Source organism: Scylla paramamosain, chromosome 26 (genome assembly GCF_035594125.1).
Source record: "Scylla paramamosain isolate STU-SP2022 chromosome 26, ASM3559412v1, whole genome shotgun sequence".
Lineage (NCBI taxonomy): Eukaryota > Metazoa > Arthropoda > Malacostraca > Decapoda > Portunidae > Scylla > Scylla paramamosain.
In genome coordinates this window covers 6148579-6167047 of record NC_087176.1, presented here as the reverse complement: position 1 = coordinate 6167047, position 18469 = coordinate 6148579, and the positions used below count along the sequence as shown (strand labels likewise).

Here is an 18469-nt window from a genome sequence, read left to right as displayed (position 1 = left end):
GTGTGTGTTTTATGTAGGAGGGGCACTGGCAAAGGACAACAAATGCTGCAAAAGGAAGAAAAAAAAAAAAAGGGGGTGGAGGGGGTGGGCCACTGGCCCGCGGTCCCCGAACAGAGTCAAAAGCTTTAGTCAAAAATGCAGAATAAATGTCTTGAAACCTCCTTCTTGAAAGAGTTCAAGTCATAGGAAGGCGTAAATACAAAACCAGGCAGAGAGTTCTAGAGTTTACCAGAGAAAGGGATGAATGAGTAAGAAGGCTAGTTAACTCTTACATTTGAGAAGTGGACAGAATAAGAGGAGAGAAAGAAGAAATTCTTGTGCAGTGACGCCGCGAGATGAGGAAATGCATGCAGTCATCAAGATCAGAAGAGCAGTTGGCATGAAGAGCGCCAGAAAATAGACAAAGATGCAACATTGCGGCGATGAGAAAGAGGCTGAAGGCAGTCAGTTAGAGGAGAGGAGTTGATGAGACGAAAAGCATACGATTCCACCTTGTCTAGAAGAGCGGTATGAGTGGAACTGTCCCCAGACCTGTGAAGCATACTCCATACATGAGCGGATAAGGCCCCTGTACAGATTTAGCAGCTGGGGGGATGAAAAAAACTGGTGGACACGACTCAGAACGCCTAACTTCACAAAAACTGTTTTAGCTATAGATGAGATGTTCCCAGTTTAGATTATAAGAAAAGGACAGATCGAGGATGTTCAGTGTAGAAGAGGGGGGCAGTTCAGTGTCAATCAAGAAGAGGGGATAGTTGTCTGGAAGGTTGTGTCGAGTTGATAGATGGAGGAATTGTGTTTTTTGGGGCACTGAACAATACCAAGTTTGCTCTGCCCCAATCGAAATTTTAGAGAGATCAAAAGTCAGGCGTTCTGTGGCTTCCCAGCGTGAACTGTTTATTTGCTGAAGGGTTGGACGTCTACGAAAAGACAAAAAAAAGTGCAATGTGGTATCATCAGCTTAGGAGTGGATAGGACAAGAAGTTTGGTTTAGAAGATCATTGATGAATAATAGGAAGAGAGTGGGTGACAGGACAGAACCCTGAGGAACACCACTGTTAATAGATTTAGAAGAACAGTGGCCGTTTAACATAGCACCAATGGAACGGTCATAAAGAATAGTTCAGATGAAGTTACATAGAGAAGGATACAAGCCATCGGAGGGTACTTTGAAAATCAAAGCTTTGTGCCAGACTCTTATCAAAAGCTTTTGATATGTCTAGGGCAACAACAAAAGCTTTACCAAACCTTTAAAAGAGGATGACTAAGACTCAGTAAGGAAAGCCAGAAAAGCACAAGTATAGCGGCCTTGACGGAACCCATACTGGCGATCATATAGAAGGTTGTGAAGTGACAGATGTTTAAAAATCTTCCTGTTGAGGATAGATTAAAAATTTTAGATATGCAGGAAATTAAAGCAATAGAACAGTAGTTTGAGGGATTAGAACGGTCACCTTTTTAGGAACAGGCTTAATGTAAATAAATTTCCACAAAGAAAGAAAGGTAGATGTTGACAGAGTTGAAAGAGTTTGACTAGGCAAGGTGAAAGTAGTGGGGCACAGTTTTGGAGAACAATACGAAGGACCCCATCAGATCCATAAGCCTTCCGAGGGTTTAGGCCAGCGAGGGGATGGAAAACATCATTGCGAAGAATTTTAATAGATAGTATGAAGTAGTCAGAGGATGGAGAAGAGGAAGGAACAAGCCCTGAATCATCCAAGGTAGCGTTTTTAGCAAAGGTTTAAGCGAAAAGTTCAGCTTTAGAAATAGATGAGATGGCAATGGTGCCATCTAGTTGAAATGAAAGAAAGATGAAAAAGCAAATTTATTGAAGATGTTTTTGGTTAGGTGCCAGAAGTCACGAAAGGAGTTAGATCTCGAAAGATTTTGACATTTTCGATCAATGAAGGAATTTCTGGCTAGTTGGCATGATTCTGGGCAGAAATATAAAGCGCATAAGATTCAGGTGATGGAAAGTTCAAGTACCTTTCCTGGGCCACCTCTCTATCACATATAGCACGACAACAGGCTGTGTTAAACCAAGGTTTGGAAGGTTTAGGTCGAGAAAAAGAGTGAGGAATGTACGCCTCCATGCCAGACACTATCACCTCTGTTATGCACTTAGCATACTGAGACGGGTCTCTGACACGGAAGCAATAGTCATTCCAAGAAAAACCAGCAAAATACCTCCTCAGGTCCCCTCAACTAGCAGAGGCAAAGCGCTAGAGGCACTTCCGCTTAGGGGAATTCTGAGGAGGGATTGGAGCGATAGGACAAGATACAGATATGAGATTGTGATCGGAGAGAAAGGGAGAAAGGAGTAACAACATAAGCAGGATTACAGGTCAGGAAAAGGTCAAGAATGTTGAGCGTATCTCCAAGACGGTCAGGAATACGAGTAGGGTGTTGCACCAGTTGTTCTATGTCGTGAAAGATGGCAAAGTTAAAAGCTAGTTCACCAGGATGGTCAGTGAAAGCCAAAGCTGGTGGTGAACAGTGAAGTCTCCACGAATGGAGATCTCTGCAAAAACGAAGAAAGTCAGAATGTGCTCCACTTGGAAGTTAAGTAGTCAATTTCTTATAGTCAAAGGAGTTAGGTGAGAGGTATACAGCCCAGATAAATTTAGTTTGACAGTAGTCGTAGCCAGAGGGTAGAAAACTCGGAAGATTCAAGGGCGATAGCACGAGAGCAGGTTAAGTCGTTGCACACATAAATGCAACATCCAGCTTTGAATAGAGAAAGTAGGAGGGGAACAGAAAAGAGGCTACTGTCAGTTGCCTCAGATACCTGTGTTTCAGTGAGGAAAAGATGAGGTTTAGTAGAGAAGATGTGGTGTTCTACATATTGAAAATCAGATCTAAGGCCGCGAATGTTGCTGAAGTTAATGAAGAAAAGTTGAGGGAGGTGTCAAGACACTTAGGGATCGATACCAGAAGAGCAGTCCGACAGTGTGTGTGTGTGTGTGTGTGTGTGTGTGTGTGTGTGTGTGTGTGTGTGTGTGTGTGTGTGTGTGTGTGTGTGTGTGTGTGTGTGTGTGTGTGTGTGTGTGTGTGTGTGTGTGTGTGTGTGTGTGTGTGTGTGTGTGTGTGTGTGTGTGTGTGTGTGTGTGTGTGTGTGTGTGTGTGTGTGTGTGTGTGTGTGTGTGTGTGTGTGTGTGTGTGTGTGTGTGTGTGTGTGTGTGTGTGTGTGTGTGTGTGTGTGTGTTATGGTTTGTTTGGAAGTTTGTGTGTGTATTTGTGTGGGTGTTTGGGTGGGTGTTTGTGTGGGTGTTTGGGTGTGTGCTTGTGTGTGAATGTTGAATGGTGTTTGTTTTGTAGTTTGTAGTGTTCGTGTGACAAAGAAGGTTTGTGTTGTTGTGTTGTGTTAGCGAAGTTCATATTTTAAGCTGCGTTGTGATTTCTTATGGTAAGTTGTCATCCTAAATTGTGATACGATGCAATGATAAGATATGTCCTATATTTTCAAGTCATTATGAAAAGTTACATTTTTCTTAAAACTACGTTCTGTTACGACACAACAGACTATATTCTCATCTCAAACCCCGAAACCACTCATCTACATTATCTTCGCATCTTAGCCAACATGCATACCAATTCTCCCTTATCCTTGAAGCGGCAGACAAATGCGTGAGAGGCGAGCGTTATAACAGAGGATACAACGCGTGTGTCTGGGAAGGGCTATAAATGAATGCTGGTGAGTCTATTGGTGGAAGTGTGGATGAACAGACACACAAAAGGGAAGACTCCAGATGTAAAGAGGAGGAGGATATGCATGTGTGTATGTATGTATCATTTAGTGAACGTAGTGAGAGAGAGAGAGAGAGAGAGAGAGAGAGAGAGAGAGAGAGAGAGAGAGAGAGAGAGAGAGAGAGAGAGAGAGAGAGAGAGAGAGAGAGAGAGAGAGAGAGAGAGAGAGAGAGAGAGGTGTATTACCGTGTGTGTGTGTGTGTGTGTGTGTGTGTGTGTGTGTGTGTGTGTGTGTGTGTGTGTGTGTGTGTGTGTGTGTGTGTGTGTGTGTGTGTGTGTGTGTGTGTGTGTGTGTGTGTGTGTGTGTGTGTGTGTGTGTGTGTGTGTGTGTGTGTGTGTGTGTGTGTGTGTGTGTGTGTGTGTGTGTGTGTGTGTGTGTGTGTGTGTGTGTGTGTGTGTGTGTGTGTGTGTTAGGCTTGAGGGCGTTAGATTAAGTGTTAACCGTAGTAAGGGTGTGCGAATAGGCGGAACTGAGGGCGTGTGGGTGTGTATGTATGCATGTGTGTGTGTGCGTGTATGTGTTGGGAATTCTCGACCCTTCATACCAGTGGGAATATGCAACGGGGAAGATATAGGTATGTGAAGTGCAATTGGAATGGCGAGAGAGAGAGAGAGAGAGAGAGAGAGAGAGAGAGAGAGAGAGAGAGAGAGAGAGAGAGAGAGAGAGAGAGAGAGAGAGAGAGAGAGAGAGAGAGAGAGAGAGAGAGAGAGAGAGAGAGAGAGAGAGAGAGAGAACTTAGGCATGCGGAAAAATAATAAATAAAGGACACACAGAGGAAAAAAAGAGACAAACTACGCTGAAACTCACTGTTGGAACGTACGAGTTGGAAGAGAATGAGAATGAAGAAGTGGAGGACAGGACGGCTGGATGGGTGGAACGAGGGTACGGGTGTGGAAGTTTCGTAAAGTGGAATGTGAAAGTTTTAGAAGAGTGTGTGTGTGAGTGTGAGTGAGTGAGTTGATGTGCATGTGTGTTGTTATGTACGGTACGTATATGTACATAAATAAGTCTTGTAGCTTACAGAACACAAACACACACACACACACACACACACACACACACACACACACACACACACACACACACACACACACACACACACACACACACACACACCTTGAATTAGGAACTTTTTTGTCCTTTCTATTCAACCTCTCTTTTTTTCTCTCTTTTTTAAGATACAAGTGTAAAACGATTTTTTTTAAGAAGATTAACCAAGAAAAAATGAAAGAAATACTTTTACCCCTTAAATACATTTCTTTATCCTATTCCGAAAACATTTACGTAATAGAAGGAAGAATATGGAAATGACCTATGTATTGCTAAAAAAAAAATACATAAAAGAATAGATAAAGAATATAAACAAGAAACTTAGAACATTAATAAGAAGTACACCTAAAGGGAACCAGAAATCACTTAGAACAAATAAAAAAATGATGAAAAATGTAAATAGCTAACTGGTAGATTTATGCCCAAAGAAAAGCAACATTTACATGCAAAGAGCACAAAGGAAGAAGAATATCGTAAGTAAATAAAAGAACGAAAACTTCACGTCACTGAAGGACAAAAGGCAAGAATGTGTTGTAGTTTGTGAAGGGAAGGTGACATTTCCGTGACAGAGGGAGGACAGGAAGCCATTGGAGGGAGAGGAGAGGTGGCCTTTGTGTGAGGGAGTGAAGGAGCGTGTACTATAAATGGAACATAAACTACGCCATCCACCTGAGTAAACAAAAAACCTGCCACTGACAATATCAGTTACACACACACACACACACACACACACACACACACACACACACACACACACACACACACACACACACACACACACACACACACACACACATTCAAAGACAAAGGCGCAATAAACACCCAATTACGAAGCAAAGGTGTATAAGGAGGTGCAGGAGAGTGCAAAGGAGAGTGCAGTGAGGTGTTAGTGCATTTATTGTATTAGTTTAACGCCAGAGTGAGGACGCGAGGGAAGGACTAAAGTAAATAGTATAGAGAAGACATGAGCTTGAGAGGATAATATAATGCATGGGATAAAAGGGTCATTAGAGAGAGAGAGAGAGAGAGAGAGAGAGAGAGAGAGAGAGAGAGAGAGAGAGAGAGAGAGAGAGAGAGAGAGAGAGAGAGAGAGAGAGAGAGAGAGAGAGAGAGAGAGAGAGAGAGAGAGAGTTACATAATAACGTAAAAATTATAAGAGAAAAGCAGATATGAATTACAACATGAACTCACAAAAATGACCCGAAAAGACAAGGTAAATGCTCTGTTTTAAGACGTGAGTGGGTGAATACTGCAGTGAGGAGGAGGAGGAGGAGGAGGAGGAGGAGGAGGAGGAGGAGGAGGAGGAGGAGGAAGAGGAGGAGGAGGAGGAGGAGGAGGAGGAGGAGGAGGAGGAGGAGGAGGAGGAGGAGGAGGAGGAGGAGGAGGAGCACTCTCAAGGGGGCTGTTTTGCAGAGCTCAGGTGTGTCGGTTTAGTGAGCAATTAACCAGGTGAAGGAAACCACCTGTCAAGAGAGAGAGAGAGAGAGAGAGAGAGAGAGAGAGAGAGAGAGAGAGAGAGAGAGAGAGAGAGAGAGAGAGAGAGAGAGAGAGAGAGAGAGAGAGAGAGAGAGAGAGAGAGAGAGAGAGAGAGAGAGAGAGAGAGAGAGAGAGAGAGAGAGAGAGAGAGAGAGAGAGAGAAAGAGAGTAAATAGCTGGCAAATCGATGCAGGTGGAAAAAAAAAAAGTGAAGGGAGGACTGAAGGGAGGATGTTACTTAAATGAAGATAAAAAAACAAGTAAATTATAGGGTAGTAAAGGACTGTCTTGTCTTCTCTATACAGATTAAAAAAAACTCTCTAATACACCACACTCTTAAATTCCCCTTTGTTTTTATCATGAATTTCTTTACCGTTCTCTTTTTTCCTGAATTCTGTCTTCATTTATTCAACTGTGAGATAAAGGCGAAAGCTTATATGTTCTCCTCTATACAAATCAAAAGACTAGTTTCCAACACACAACATTCTGAAACACGAGACAAGACAGTAAAGGCGAAAATTAATCTTGTCTCTTATACTCATCAATTACATAGACACTTACTCAATATAACATAACAAACAGACATAGCAAAATACAGTAACCTGAGCCGACTGGAGATGAAAAGTACAGGTATATACAGCTACAGGAGAGACTAAAAGACTCACACATATAGAGATACAAGGATGCCGCGTTAATAAAGGGAAATGGACACAATGGGATACGCAGGGAAGGTAGAGGGAAGAGGAAATGACTCAGAAGCGAAACAGGACGAGAGAGAGAGAGAGAGAGAGAGAGAGAGAGAGAGAGAGAGAGAGAGAGAGAGAGAGAGAGAGAGAGAGAGAGAGAGAGAGAGAGAGAGAGAGAGAGAGAGAGAGAGAACACATGCATATTCACATGATAATTAAGAAGGTGAAAAGAACCATTAGCGAGAGAGACGAATGAAGCTTAAGGAATGGGAGAATGAAGCCCCAGACGAGAGAGAGAGAGAGAGAGAGAGAGAGAGAGAGAGAGAGAGAGAGAGAGAGAGAGAGAGAGAGAGAGAGAGAGAGAGAGAGAGAGAGAGAGAGAGAGAGTGTGTGTGTCTGTGTAAGAGCATGTTGTAATAGAGAGGGAGGAATGATTTATATGCATGGGATGTTAAAGACAGAAAGTGTAATGTTGCTTTAAGAAATGGAATGAAGGACTATTGATCGACAAAAGAGAGGAGAGGAAAGAACTTTTAAGACAAGGTGATTGAAAGGAAATAGGCGAGTGGAAGGGAATTTTAGGATTAAGTGGAATGTAGGTATAAGAGAATCTAGGTATAAGAATTCAAAAGAGAAGAGTGGAATGAAAATCTAAGACACAGTGGAATGACGGTTTAAGTGAGTGTAAAAAGAGGAAGATTCCATGAAATTTTAAGATTAAGTGAAATTAAGGTATAAAAAAAATGTAAAAGAGAAGAAAGGAACGGAATTTTCAGAGTAGGTAGAAGGTTTTAGTGATTGATAAAGAAAAAGAGTGGAATGAAATTTTAAGACTACAATAAAGGTTGAAGACATTTAATAAAGAAAACAAAATGGTATAGTTTTTTTAATACATTAAGGTTTTAGGGGTTGAAAAGGGGATTGAAAAAAGATAGAATGGAATTAAATCTCAAGACAGTGGAATCAAGTTTTATGATAGAATAGAATGACGGTCTAAGACAAACTGACATAACTTAAAAAAAAAGAAGAAGAAGAAGAAGAAGAAGAAGAAGAAGAAGAAGAAGAAGAAGAAAGAAAGAAAAACAGTACATGAAGCTTTAGAATTCAAAGAAGTGAGATTTTAAGAGCCAGGACAATGATGCAGTGTGGAATGAGTCTCAGGGAACACAACCACACATTCCACATTCCACTCTCAAGTGATACAAGCAAAATGTGACGGAAGAGAAAACTTTTTAATATGTGAGGGGGGAAAAAACCGGCGCAGAGACATTTTTCCCGAGACAAAAGCTTTACATTTCCAACTCAAAAAACAAATATATACTGAAATAAACAATGGAAATACGTGTGTGTGTGTGTGTGTGTGTGTGTGTGTGTGTGTGTGTGTGTGTGTGTGTGTGTGTGTGTGTGTGTGTGTGTGTGTGTGTGTCCGTCTATCTGTGTGTGTGTGTGTGTGTGTGTGTGTGTGTGTGTGTGTGTGTGTGTGTGTGTGTGTGTGTGTGTGTGTGTGTGTGTGTGTGTGTGTGTGTGTGTGTGTGTGTGTGTGTGTGTGTGTCATGTAGACTTTATGAAAATGCATAATGCATTAAAAAGTGCTTAGGTGATAATGAACACAAAATCGCGAATGTTATATATGTTTCCTTTTCATTAAACATTTCAAAACATTACGTATTCTCTAATAGTATTTGAAATATTAAATCATTTTCAATATGATACACTATAAAACCACAAACCTTTAATAATTAAGAATATTATATGAAACGACTCTTATTCTGATTTTTTCCTCTCTATTTCATCATTCATTTAAAAGATGATACATTTTTTTCAATAATAATTAAGAATACTATATGAAGCAACTCTTATTCTGATTTTTCGCTCTCTATTTCATCAAATATTTAAAGAGACGACACATTTTTTCATCTCATTTTCCCTTTTCTCCTTCGCCTCTCATTCTAAAAACCTCCCTTAGTTTAAAAAAATATTTTCTTCCTCTTTTTTCTCTCCCTCTCCTCGTCCTTCGATTTTCCCTCCACTTATCTCCTTCTTTATTCCTCCATCATCACTAACCTTTTCCCTCCCAGTGTGTGGGAAACTGCCTAACCTAATTTTTTCCCTCCCTCCTTCCATCCCTCCTCCATCTCTCTCCTCTCTTTATCTCCTTCCCTCTTTCCTTTATTTTCCCATTTTATTTATACTGAATTTACTCACTCTCTCTCTCTCTCTCTCTCTCTCTCTCTCTCTCTCTCTCTCTCTCTCTCTCTCTCTCTCTCTCTCTCTCTCTCATCATACTGTCCTTTCTCGTTTTTCTCACTTTTTTCTTTTAATCAAGAGAGAAAGAGATTAACTTGAGAGAGAGAGAGAGAGAGAGAGAGAGAGAGAGAGAGAGAGAGAGAGAGAGAGAGAGAGAGAGAGAGAGAGAGAGAGAGAGAGAGAGAGAGAGAGAGAGTACAGTAGAAGGGGTAAAGAAAAAGAAAAAATAAATTACAATATGATTTATGGTTTGAAGTTAATTAACGAAACTGTCTGCCCTTCATTTGTAATCAACTCCCTCTCTCCCTCTCCCTCTCCCTCTCTCCCTCCTTCTCTCTCCCCCTCTCCCTCCCTCTCTTTCCTCTCCCTCCCTCTCTTTCCTCCTCTCCCTCCCTCTCCCTCTCCCCCTCTCCCTCTCTCTAACCTCTCCCTCTCCCTCCCTCTCTCTCCCCCTCTCCCTCTCCCTCCCCCTCTCTTTCTCCCTCCCCCTCTTCCTCTCCTTCCCCCTCTCCTTCCTCCCCTTCTCCCTCTCCCTCCCCTTCTCCCTCTCCCCTTCTCCCTTTCCCTCCCCTTCTCCCTCTCCCTCCCCTCCCCTTCTCCCTCTCCCTCTTCCTCCCCTTCTCCCTCTCCCTCTCCCTCCTCTTCTCCCTCCCCTTCTCCCTCTCCTCCCTCTCTTTCCCCCTCTCCCCATCTCCTCTCTCCCTCTCCCTCCCCCTCTCTTGCTCTCCCTCCCCTCTCCCTCTATCCCTCTCCCTTTCTCCATCTCTCTCTCTCTCTCTCTCTCTCTCTCTCTCTCTCTCTCTCTCTCTCTCTCTCTCTCTCTCTCTCTCTCTCTCTCTCTCTCTCTCTCTCTCTCTCTCTCTCTCTCTCCCCTATTACCCTCTCTCTCTTAATCTCCCACACACTCCCTATCAACCAAACAATCCCCTTTAGAATCACGTCTCTCTCTCTCTCTCTCTCTCTCTCTCTCTCTCTCTCTCTCTCTCTCTCTCTCTCTCTCTCTCTCTCTCTCTCTCTCTCTCTCTCTCATCACCAACCCACCTAATCTAACATAACAACTCCTCTCTCTCTCTCTCTCTCTCTCTCTCTCTCTCTCTCTCTCTCTCTCTCTCTCTCTCTCTCTCTCTCTCTCTCTCTCTCTCTCTCTCTCTCTCTCTCCACTCCTACCAGGCCAAAACACTGTACATGTGTTTGAGTAAACCTTTCATCTATCATGCAGCCTACACTCCACCTCACTTCCTAACTTAAGCTAACTTAACTAACAGCTTCCTATCTCTCCGTCTCCCTTCACATAACCTAACCTATTAGCTCTCGTCTCCACCCATATCTCTCTCTCTCTCTCTCTCTCTCTCTCTCTCTCTCTCTCTCTCTCTCTCTCTCTCTCTCTCTCTCTCTCTCTCTCTCTCTCTCTCTCTCTCTCGTTTCACCCAGCATAAAGAAATACCCTCTCTCCAACATAACATAATTTAACAGCTCCTCTCCCTCTCTCACTCTCTCTTCCCACGTACCCTCCTAACAACATGACATCTCTCTTCTCACTCTCTCTCTATCTTTCCCTTCACTTTCCCAACATAATTCCCCTCTCTCTCCGTTCACTTAACTTAATCTAACCTAATCTAACATATCCTAACTTAGCTTAACTTAACCTAACCTAGTATAACTTCTCTACCACTCTTTCTGTATCTCCCATCACCTGTTCCATCTTAACTTCCTTCTTTCTCCCTTCATTTAACCTAACTTAACCTCACAACCCCTCTCCTTCTCTTCCCCAGAGCCCCCGGTGCTGGATGGCGGGGACGAGGAGGTGACGGTGAACAGCGGCGAGGCGGCGAACCTCACCTGCAGGGCGCACGGCACGCCCACGCCCACAATCAGGTGGATCAGAGAGGACTACGACAGCATTAGGATCACTGACGCGGTCTTCGGTAGGTACTGGAGAGGGGAGAAGGAGGGAGGATGGGGAAAGGGAAGGAGAGGGGATGACCAGGTGAGGGTGGGGAAAAGGAAGGGTAGAAGGGTGAGGAAAGGACAGGGAAGGAGTATGGTGGGGTGGGATGGGTGAGTGGGAGGGTAAGGAAGGGTGATCGTGGGAGAGGGTCTGGAGAATAGGGAAGGGTGAAGGAGGGAGAGGGGGGAAAGGTGACGATGGGTGTGAGAGGAAAGGGAGAAGATAGGTGAGGGGATGAAAGAAGGAAATGGGATGAGAGAGAGAGAGAGAGAGAGAGAGAGAGAGAGAGAGAGAGAGAGAGAGAGAGAGAGAGAGAGAGAGAGAGAGAGAGAGAGAGAGAGAGAGAGAGAGAGAGAGAGAGAGAGAGAGAGAGAGAGAGAGAGAGAGAGAGGGGGGAGTAATTAGGTGGATCAGGGAAGACTATGACAGCATTAGATCACTGACGCTGTCTTTGGTATGTAATGGGAGAGTAGGAAGGATGGGAGGGTGGGTGGAAGGGTACATAGGGTGAGGGTGGGCAGGAGGAATAGGGAAAGATATGGGTGGGAAAGAGGGTGTGGGACAGAGAGGGCGCGTGGGAGGGGGAGAGCAAAGGGATGCGTGAGGCAATGTCATATATTGTATAATTATTTGTTAACATTGCTGCATTGGTATGAGAGAGAGAGAGAGAGAGAGAGAGAGAGAGAGAGAGAGAGAGAGAGAGAGAGAGAGAGAGAGAGAGAGAGAGAGAGAGAGAGAGAAATACACATAGCCACGCATACAGAGAGGGTGGATAAAGATAGAAAACAATATAAAAGTCATGAAATAAGGAGGAGAAACATGAGAATAAAAGAAATACAACTGATAGATCATCTAAATGTGCTTCCGAGTGTGTGTGTGTGTGTGTGTGTGTGTGTGTGTGTGTGTGTGTGTGTGTGTGTGTGTGTGTGTGTGTGTGTGTGTGTGTGTGTGTGTGTGTGTGTGTGTGTGTGTGTGTGTGTGTGTGTGTCACCGCGTATTTGCATCTACATATATCAAAACTCTAGTCCATCAACGCAATTTTATTTTCATAGCGATCACGGGACACACTCTGCGTTTACTCTCCCTCCACACACATACACACACACACACACACACACACACACACACACACACACACACACACACACACACACACACACACACACGCCTTTATCAATCTAAATAATTATACGCGGGTTTATTTGTTTTTCACTGCACGCGGCGCCTCTCTCATCATTCTCAATTTAAAGGGAATTAACAGCAACGCGAACACAACTTTTTTTTATGAATGTGTGTGTGTGGCGGTGCTTTTTTCTTATTTTTTTTATGAGCGAGGAATATTATGTCACTTTTATTTTTTTTTTATCCGTGTCATTTTTTTTTCTTTATTTTTTTGGGTGGTTAGTCTTTTTTTTCTCTATTCGACATTTTCTATATTAAAGTTTTATTTACTCATTTATCTATTCAAACTGCCACGTAGATATTTCTTTCAATATCAGAAATTTAATCATTTAGTTTTAAATTTACCTTTGATCTTATTTAACAGGAACACAGCAATACAGCACATAAAAGCTGCCCTGTTGAACCAGTTGTTATCACGTGTGTTACTACTTTAGCCATAAACAACCTTCCGGGGAAGACTTACATGATTATTATAATTTACATTTGTATGTCATTACTCACCATGAAAGCACAACACAGCGTAACAGTTTCTGTGTGCAGTGTAGAAGTGGCAACAACTGAAGCAGCAACAACCCTGTGTATAGTAGTGGAGGCAGTGACAACAACAACAACACAACAGTCTGCAACTCCTCTTCCCTGATCTGTCCACCAAACACGCCAGGACAACAAGCAACACTCACCGGTGTGCGGCGCCCTGAGATGTCGAGGCGAGGGGCAAGGTGTTCACAGGAGTAACACAGGGGCGCTGTAAATAATTAAACAGTACTACGTTAAACATCAGACCACTTCAGTCAATATACATTTAAATGTACACACAGAAATAATAACACAGTAAAAGGAGTGGGTTAAATACGTTAGGTGACCAGGTGTTGCAGAATCCATTTGTTTGATCTTATTTATTATTTTAATCATTTAACTATTCGTTTTATGTATTTTCTTTTATTTTCAAACTAGATCATGTTAACAATTTCATGATTTTGTATTTCTATCCACCCTCATTCAATCACCATCGATTCCTACAAACATCGTGGCTTTTTTGGAGGAAGAACGAGTTTTTTTTTTTTTTCCCCTCTCTCTCTCTCTCTCTCTCTCCTTTTAAGCTCATTCAAGTAATCGTTTGTCTATCCCACTTATCTTCAATCCTCGTTTTCTACAAGCACCGTGACTCTTTGGGGAGGGAGAACCTAAGAAATCTTCAGCTAGTCTTCAGTTCCGTGACCCCCAAAGAAACATTCCTCCTTCAACTCTCATCCCATCTCAGTAATCCCGCCTCTCCTTCCCCTGCCCATATATACTCCCGGAAATCCCAAGACCCATTCAATCCTTAGTCTCATGCACCTTTTCCTTAATGGGTCTCTTGTTAATCCCAGCACGACCTCCATTCTTCACTCCTCCCTCTCCATCCTCATCTAAACGTCGCTTCACTTCCTCCCCCATCCTCTCTCTCTCTCTCTCTCTCTCTCTCTCTCTCTCTCTCTCTCTCTCTCTCTCTCTCTCTCTCTTCTCTCTCTTCCTTCTCCTTTCTGTGTCTTCTTTATCTACCCATTCCTTCTCCTTTCTCTCTCTCTCTTTCTTTATTTTCCCCTTTCCTCCTCCTTTCTCTCTCTCCTCTATTCTCCCGCTCTTCTCCTTTCTCTCTCTCTCTCTCTCTCTCTCTCTCTCTCTCTCTCTCTCTCTCTCTCTCCTCTCTCTCTCTCTCTCTCTCTCTCTCTCTCTCTCTCTCTCTCTCTCTCTCTCTCTCTTCTTTAACTTCCCATATCTCCTTCCTTTATCTCATCCCTGCGCCTCTTCCTCTCTCTCTCTCTCTCTCTCTCTCTCTCTCATCTCTCTCTCTCTCTCTCTCTCCTCTCTCTCTCTCTCTCTCTCTCTCTCTCTCTCTCTCTCTCTCACCGCCCTCTGTCCCACAAATCACGTAACCGCTTTCAATTAGTATAACACAAAACAAAAAATTAAAAATATGAGCTCAAAAAATCTAAACTCTAAACAAAAGCATGAACATATACAGGCACTGGCAAATATTACCAAATACTACCAATACTTGCCCATGATTACTGACGCACGCTGGCCTGTGTAATCCTCGCCACAGGTGTAAACAAACAAGCATTTCGAGCACCGACCAAGGCTGAAATATTAATACGGCGCTTGCTGCTGATACAAAGCGAACAAAAGGCAGGTGAAATAGTTGTAAACATTGGACTTCATGCTCCGACGTATAGATATGATAAATGTGTGGGTAGTTGAGAGATGAATAGATGTGTAGATTGACTGATACGCTGATAGACAGATACAGAGAGAAAGAAATGGAGATACAGGTATTAAAATAGGTAAACATACAGGGACAAGCAAAGAGGCAGAGATAGATAAACAGACTGATAAACAACCAGTTATATGGACAAACAGATAGGAAGATACCCATGAATAATCAAACAAACCACACACACACACACACACACACACACACACACACACACACACACACACACACACAAGACACGACCCAAAACAACACACAATCCCACACACACACCCCAAACCAAACCAAACCTAATGAAACCTCACCTCACCTCACTTTACATTCCCCCAACAGTGCAAGACTTCGTCGGGAGCACGCTGCCCCTGAAGGAAGTGAACCAGCGCAGTGCAGGCGGGTACCTCTGCATCGCTAGCAACGGCCACCCTCCTTCCATCAGCAAGCGAGTCATTGTCAACGTGAACTACAAGCCACTGATTCAGGGGCCCAAGCAGACCATGTGGGCGCTGCCAGGGTCCACTGTCAGCCTCACGTGTCTGTACGCCGCCCACCCAGAGCCCCACGTGGTCTGGATGAGGGAGAATTCATTAGGATCGCAGCTATTGAGCGATGATTACTTCACAGTGACGCCCCAAGACGGCCACCCACCTTATACGTGAGTGACTTCTTCTTCTTCTTCTTCTTCTTCTTCTTCTTCTTCTTCTTCTTCTTTTTGCCATGTTTCCTTTGGTCTTTTTTTTTTTGTGTGTGTGTGTGTTTCTGAGCAGTTTCCTCCTCATTGTCGTTATTTTCATTCTTCTCCTCCTCTTCATATTTTTCTCCTTCTTATACGTGAGCGAGTATGCTTGTCTGTCTTTGTTTTCCTGCTGTGTTTCCTAAGCTTTGTTTTTAATGGTCTCTCGAAGCACTTTCTTCCTCATTGTCACTATCTTCCTTCTTCTCTTTCTTTTCCTCTTCCTTGTCCTTCTTCCCCTTATACGTGAGTGACTCTGCTTGTAAGTCTTTGTTTTCCTGCTGTGGTTCCTATGGTTTGTTTTGAATGGTCTTTCTGAACAGCTTCTTCCTCATCGTCAATATCTTTCTTCTCGTCTTCCTTGTATTTTCCTACTCCTCTTTTTTCGTCACTCCTTTCCTCCTCCTTGTTCTCCTCTTCTCCCTCCTCCTTAATCTCCTGTCATGTGATTCCTTATCTCTTCCTTGTCTTCCTCTTCCTTCTCCTCTTCCTCCTTGTCCTCCTCCCTATACACATATGTGCTTTCCTCGTTACCCTCGACGTTGTCTTCTTCCTTATTCTCTTCCTCCTCCTCCTCCTCCTCCTCCCTACATGTCAGTGCTTTCCTCCTCCTTGTTCTTCTGTTCCTCCTCCTCCTCCTCCTCCTCCTCCTCCTTACATGTTGGTGCTCTCCTCCATGTTCTTGTATTCCTCCTCCTCCTCCTCTTCACCCTCTACTTGGCCATCCTGTCACTTCTACTCTGATAGTTAGTGTAAGATAGTTATACAAACAGCACAGTAAGGACCTCTAGGTCTGTTGCTGTTTGCCTTCCATTGTATTCCTCCTCCTCCCATTCCCCCTCCCCCTCCCCCCTTCTTGCCTTCCCTTAGAGCACCAGCTGTTCACTTAGTCCGCATTTCCATACCACCTCCTCTCCTCTCCTCTCCTCTTCTCCCCTTCCCTCTCCTCTCCTCTCCTTTCCTCCTCCTCCTCCTCCTCCTCCTCCTCCTCGGTCTACAGGGCCAAGAGGTTAGTAATAAAGGTGATTTCTATAGATTTACGAGGACAATATATGTGTGTGAGGCTTACGTGGGCAGGAACAGCTGGGGGAAGGGGGGAGGAGAAGGAGGAGGAGGAGTAGGGGAGAAGAGATTGTGGTGGTGGTGGACAATAATGGAGACAACGATAAAGAGGAAAATATGAACGAGGAAGAAGACAAGGAGAACGAGATAATGAAGGAGCTGGGAGGTGAGGTGAAGGACGGACGGACGGATGGACGGACGGACGGACACACACACACACACACACACACACACACACACACACACACACACACACACATGACGAAGGGTTTGGGTTTCCTGACGCTCTTCCTCCTCTGATATTGGCAGCAAAGGACACTATTGTGGCTTGTGACGCATGTGGAGGAGAAGGAGGAGGAGGAGGAGGAGGAGTTCGCCCCCTCCTCGTCCTCTTCCTGAAGGGGAGATAGAGGGAAGCGACCCAAGCTGCCTCCGTCTCTTCCCCTTCCTCCTGTTCCTTGCCTTTGTCCTAACTTCAATTCCCTCGTCCTGCTCCTCCTCCTTCTCCTCCCCCTGTTCCTCCTCCTCCTCCTCCTCCCCCTGTTCCTCCTTCTCCTCCTCTTGTCGCTTCTCCCGTACGGCCTCACTTTGTTCCCCATCACTTCCACTATTCCCTCTCATCGCTTCCACGTACCCTCTGTGCTCTCTCCGCTCCCTTTGACCTTCACTTTCCCACTCTCCCGTCAGCTCACACGCCTTGCCACAAGATGCTCTAACTCAATTGCCTTCCACTCCACCACTCCACTCCCAGACATTGACCACGTGCGGCGCGTAATGCAATCTGTGACATCATTGTGTGAATTGATACGTGGGTTTGTTTACTGGTGTGGCTGTGTGTTAACCCTTTCACTGCCATATGCAACGATTCACACCACTAAAAGCAATGTATGTGATATTTATAACTATCTACGAGAGAGATAAAAAAGAGAATAGATTTTGCAACGTCTAGCTGGTGTAATGTTTGGAGGTGGCTGTAGAAGAAAAATGTATTAGTGTGCATTGTAATTAAGGAAAAATGTGCCCTAGTCTTGCAAATAATATAGAAACTGAGAAGAATGACTAGCGTTAACTGACACTGCTAATGCTCCCAGACTCTTGTGCAGTAAATGTGTGTGTGTGTGTATGTGAACTGTTTACTTGTGTGACCGTCTATTAATTTTCAGTCTTCCAAATAATACAGAAAGTGGGAATGATGACAAACGTTAACTGACACTATTAATGCTTCCATATTCTTGTGCAATGTGTGAGTAGATACAAGGTTTGTCTACTAGTGTGAATGTGTATCAGTCTCCACAGTCTTGCATATAATAAAGAAATTCAGAAGACATTGCTCACTCTGACGGAAACTGCTCGTGCTCCCTGATTATTGTACAGAAGGTGCGAGTAAATATGTGGTGTTGCTGCTCTTTACCGTGGCTGTGTATTGGTCACCAGTCTTGCAAAAATATTACACCTCAATAATCAGGTGGCTAGTGCTGAGTCATTAGGAAACTTTGAGGGAAGATTAGACTAATTTATGGAAGGGGATGACTGGTGGAAATAGGTAGGTAGTTGTGTTTCATACAGGGACTGCCACGTGTAGGCCTGATGGCTTCGTGCAGCTTCCCTTATTTCTTGTGTTTTTATGTTCGTGTTAAAGTTGAGAAAATGGCTGGTTTTTACAGAAAACAGTCATAGTCCCAGATTCCAGTACAGCACAATACATTCCTGGCCAAACTGCAGAGACTGGTCAAGGGTAATACAAAAGTACGAAAAAAAGTTCCACACAAAAAGTTAACAGAAAAGTTCGATTGAGGTTAGCCACTTCAATTTTCGAACTGGCTTGATACTCCTAAAATAGTTCAGATCATAGCAAGGTGGAGGCTGAACCAGACATTGGCGTTGCTGGGCAAACTAATGAATGGGAGGATTAGAATATACCTTACATCAATTGGGATCATCAAAAATAACTACAATAACCACCCACTCCTCTCGCCAGATTACAGGTTCAAATAGGTAAACATGTTTCATACAAGAACTGCCACGTGTAGGCCTGATGGTTCCTTACAACTTCCCTTATTTTCTTAGCTTTTTGTTGTCTTATGTC

At 43.7% G+C, this 18469-nt stretch overlaps 1 protein-coding gene across 1 annotated transcript in view; it reads left to right on the top strand.

Annotated features, from left to right (window-relative positions):
* Nucleotides 1-18469, top strand: part of LOC135113505 (protein amalgam-like) — a 90195-nt gene that overhangs the window by 38269 nt on the left and 33457 nt on the right. The window contains exons 3-4 of the mRNA XM_064028746.1: nucleotides 10980-11132; nucleotides 14925-15243. Coding sequence (XP_063884816.1) covers nucleotides 10980-11132; nucleotides 14925-15243 — 472 coding nt within the window. The remainder of the gene's footprint in view (nucleotides 1-10979; nucleotides 11133-14924; nucleotides 15244-18469) is intronic.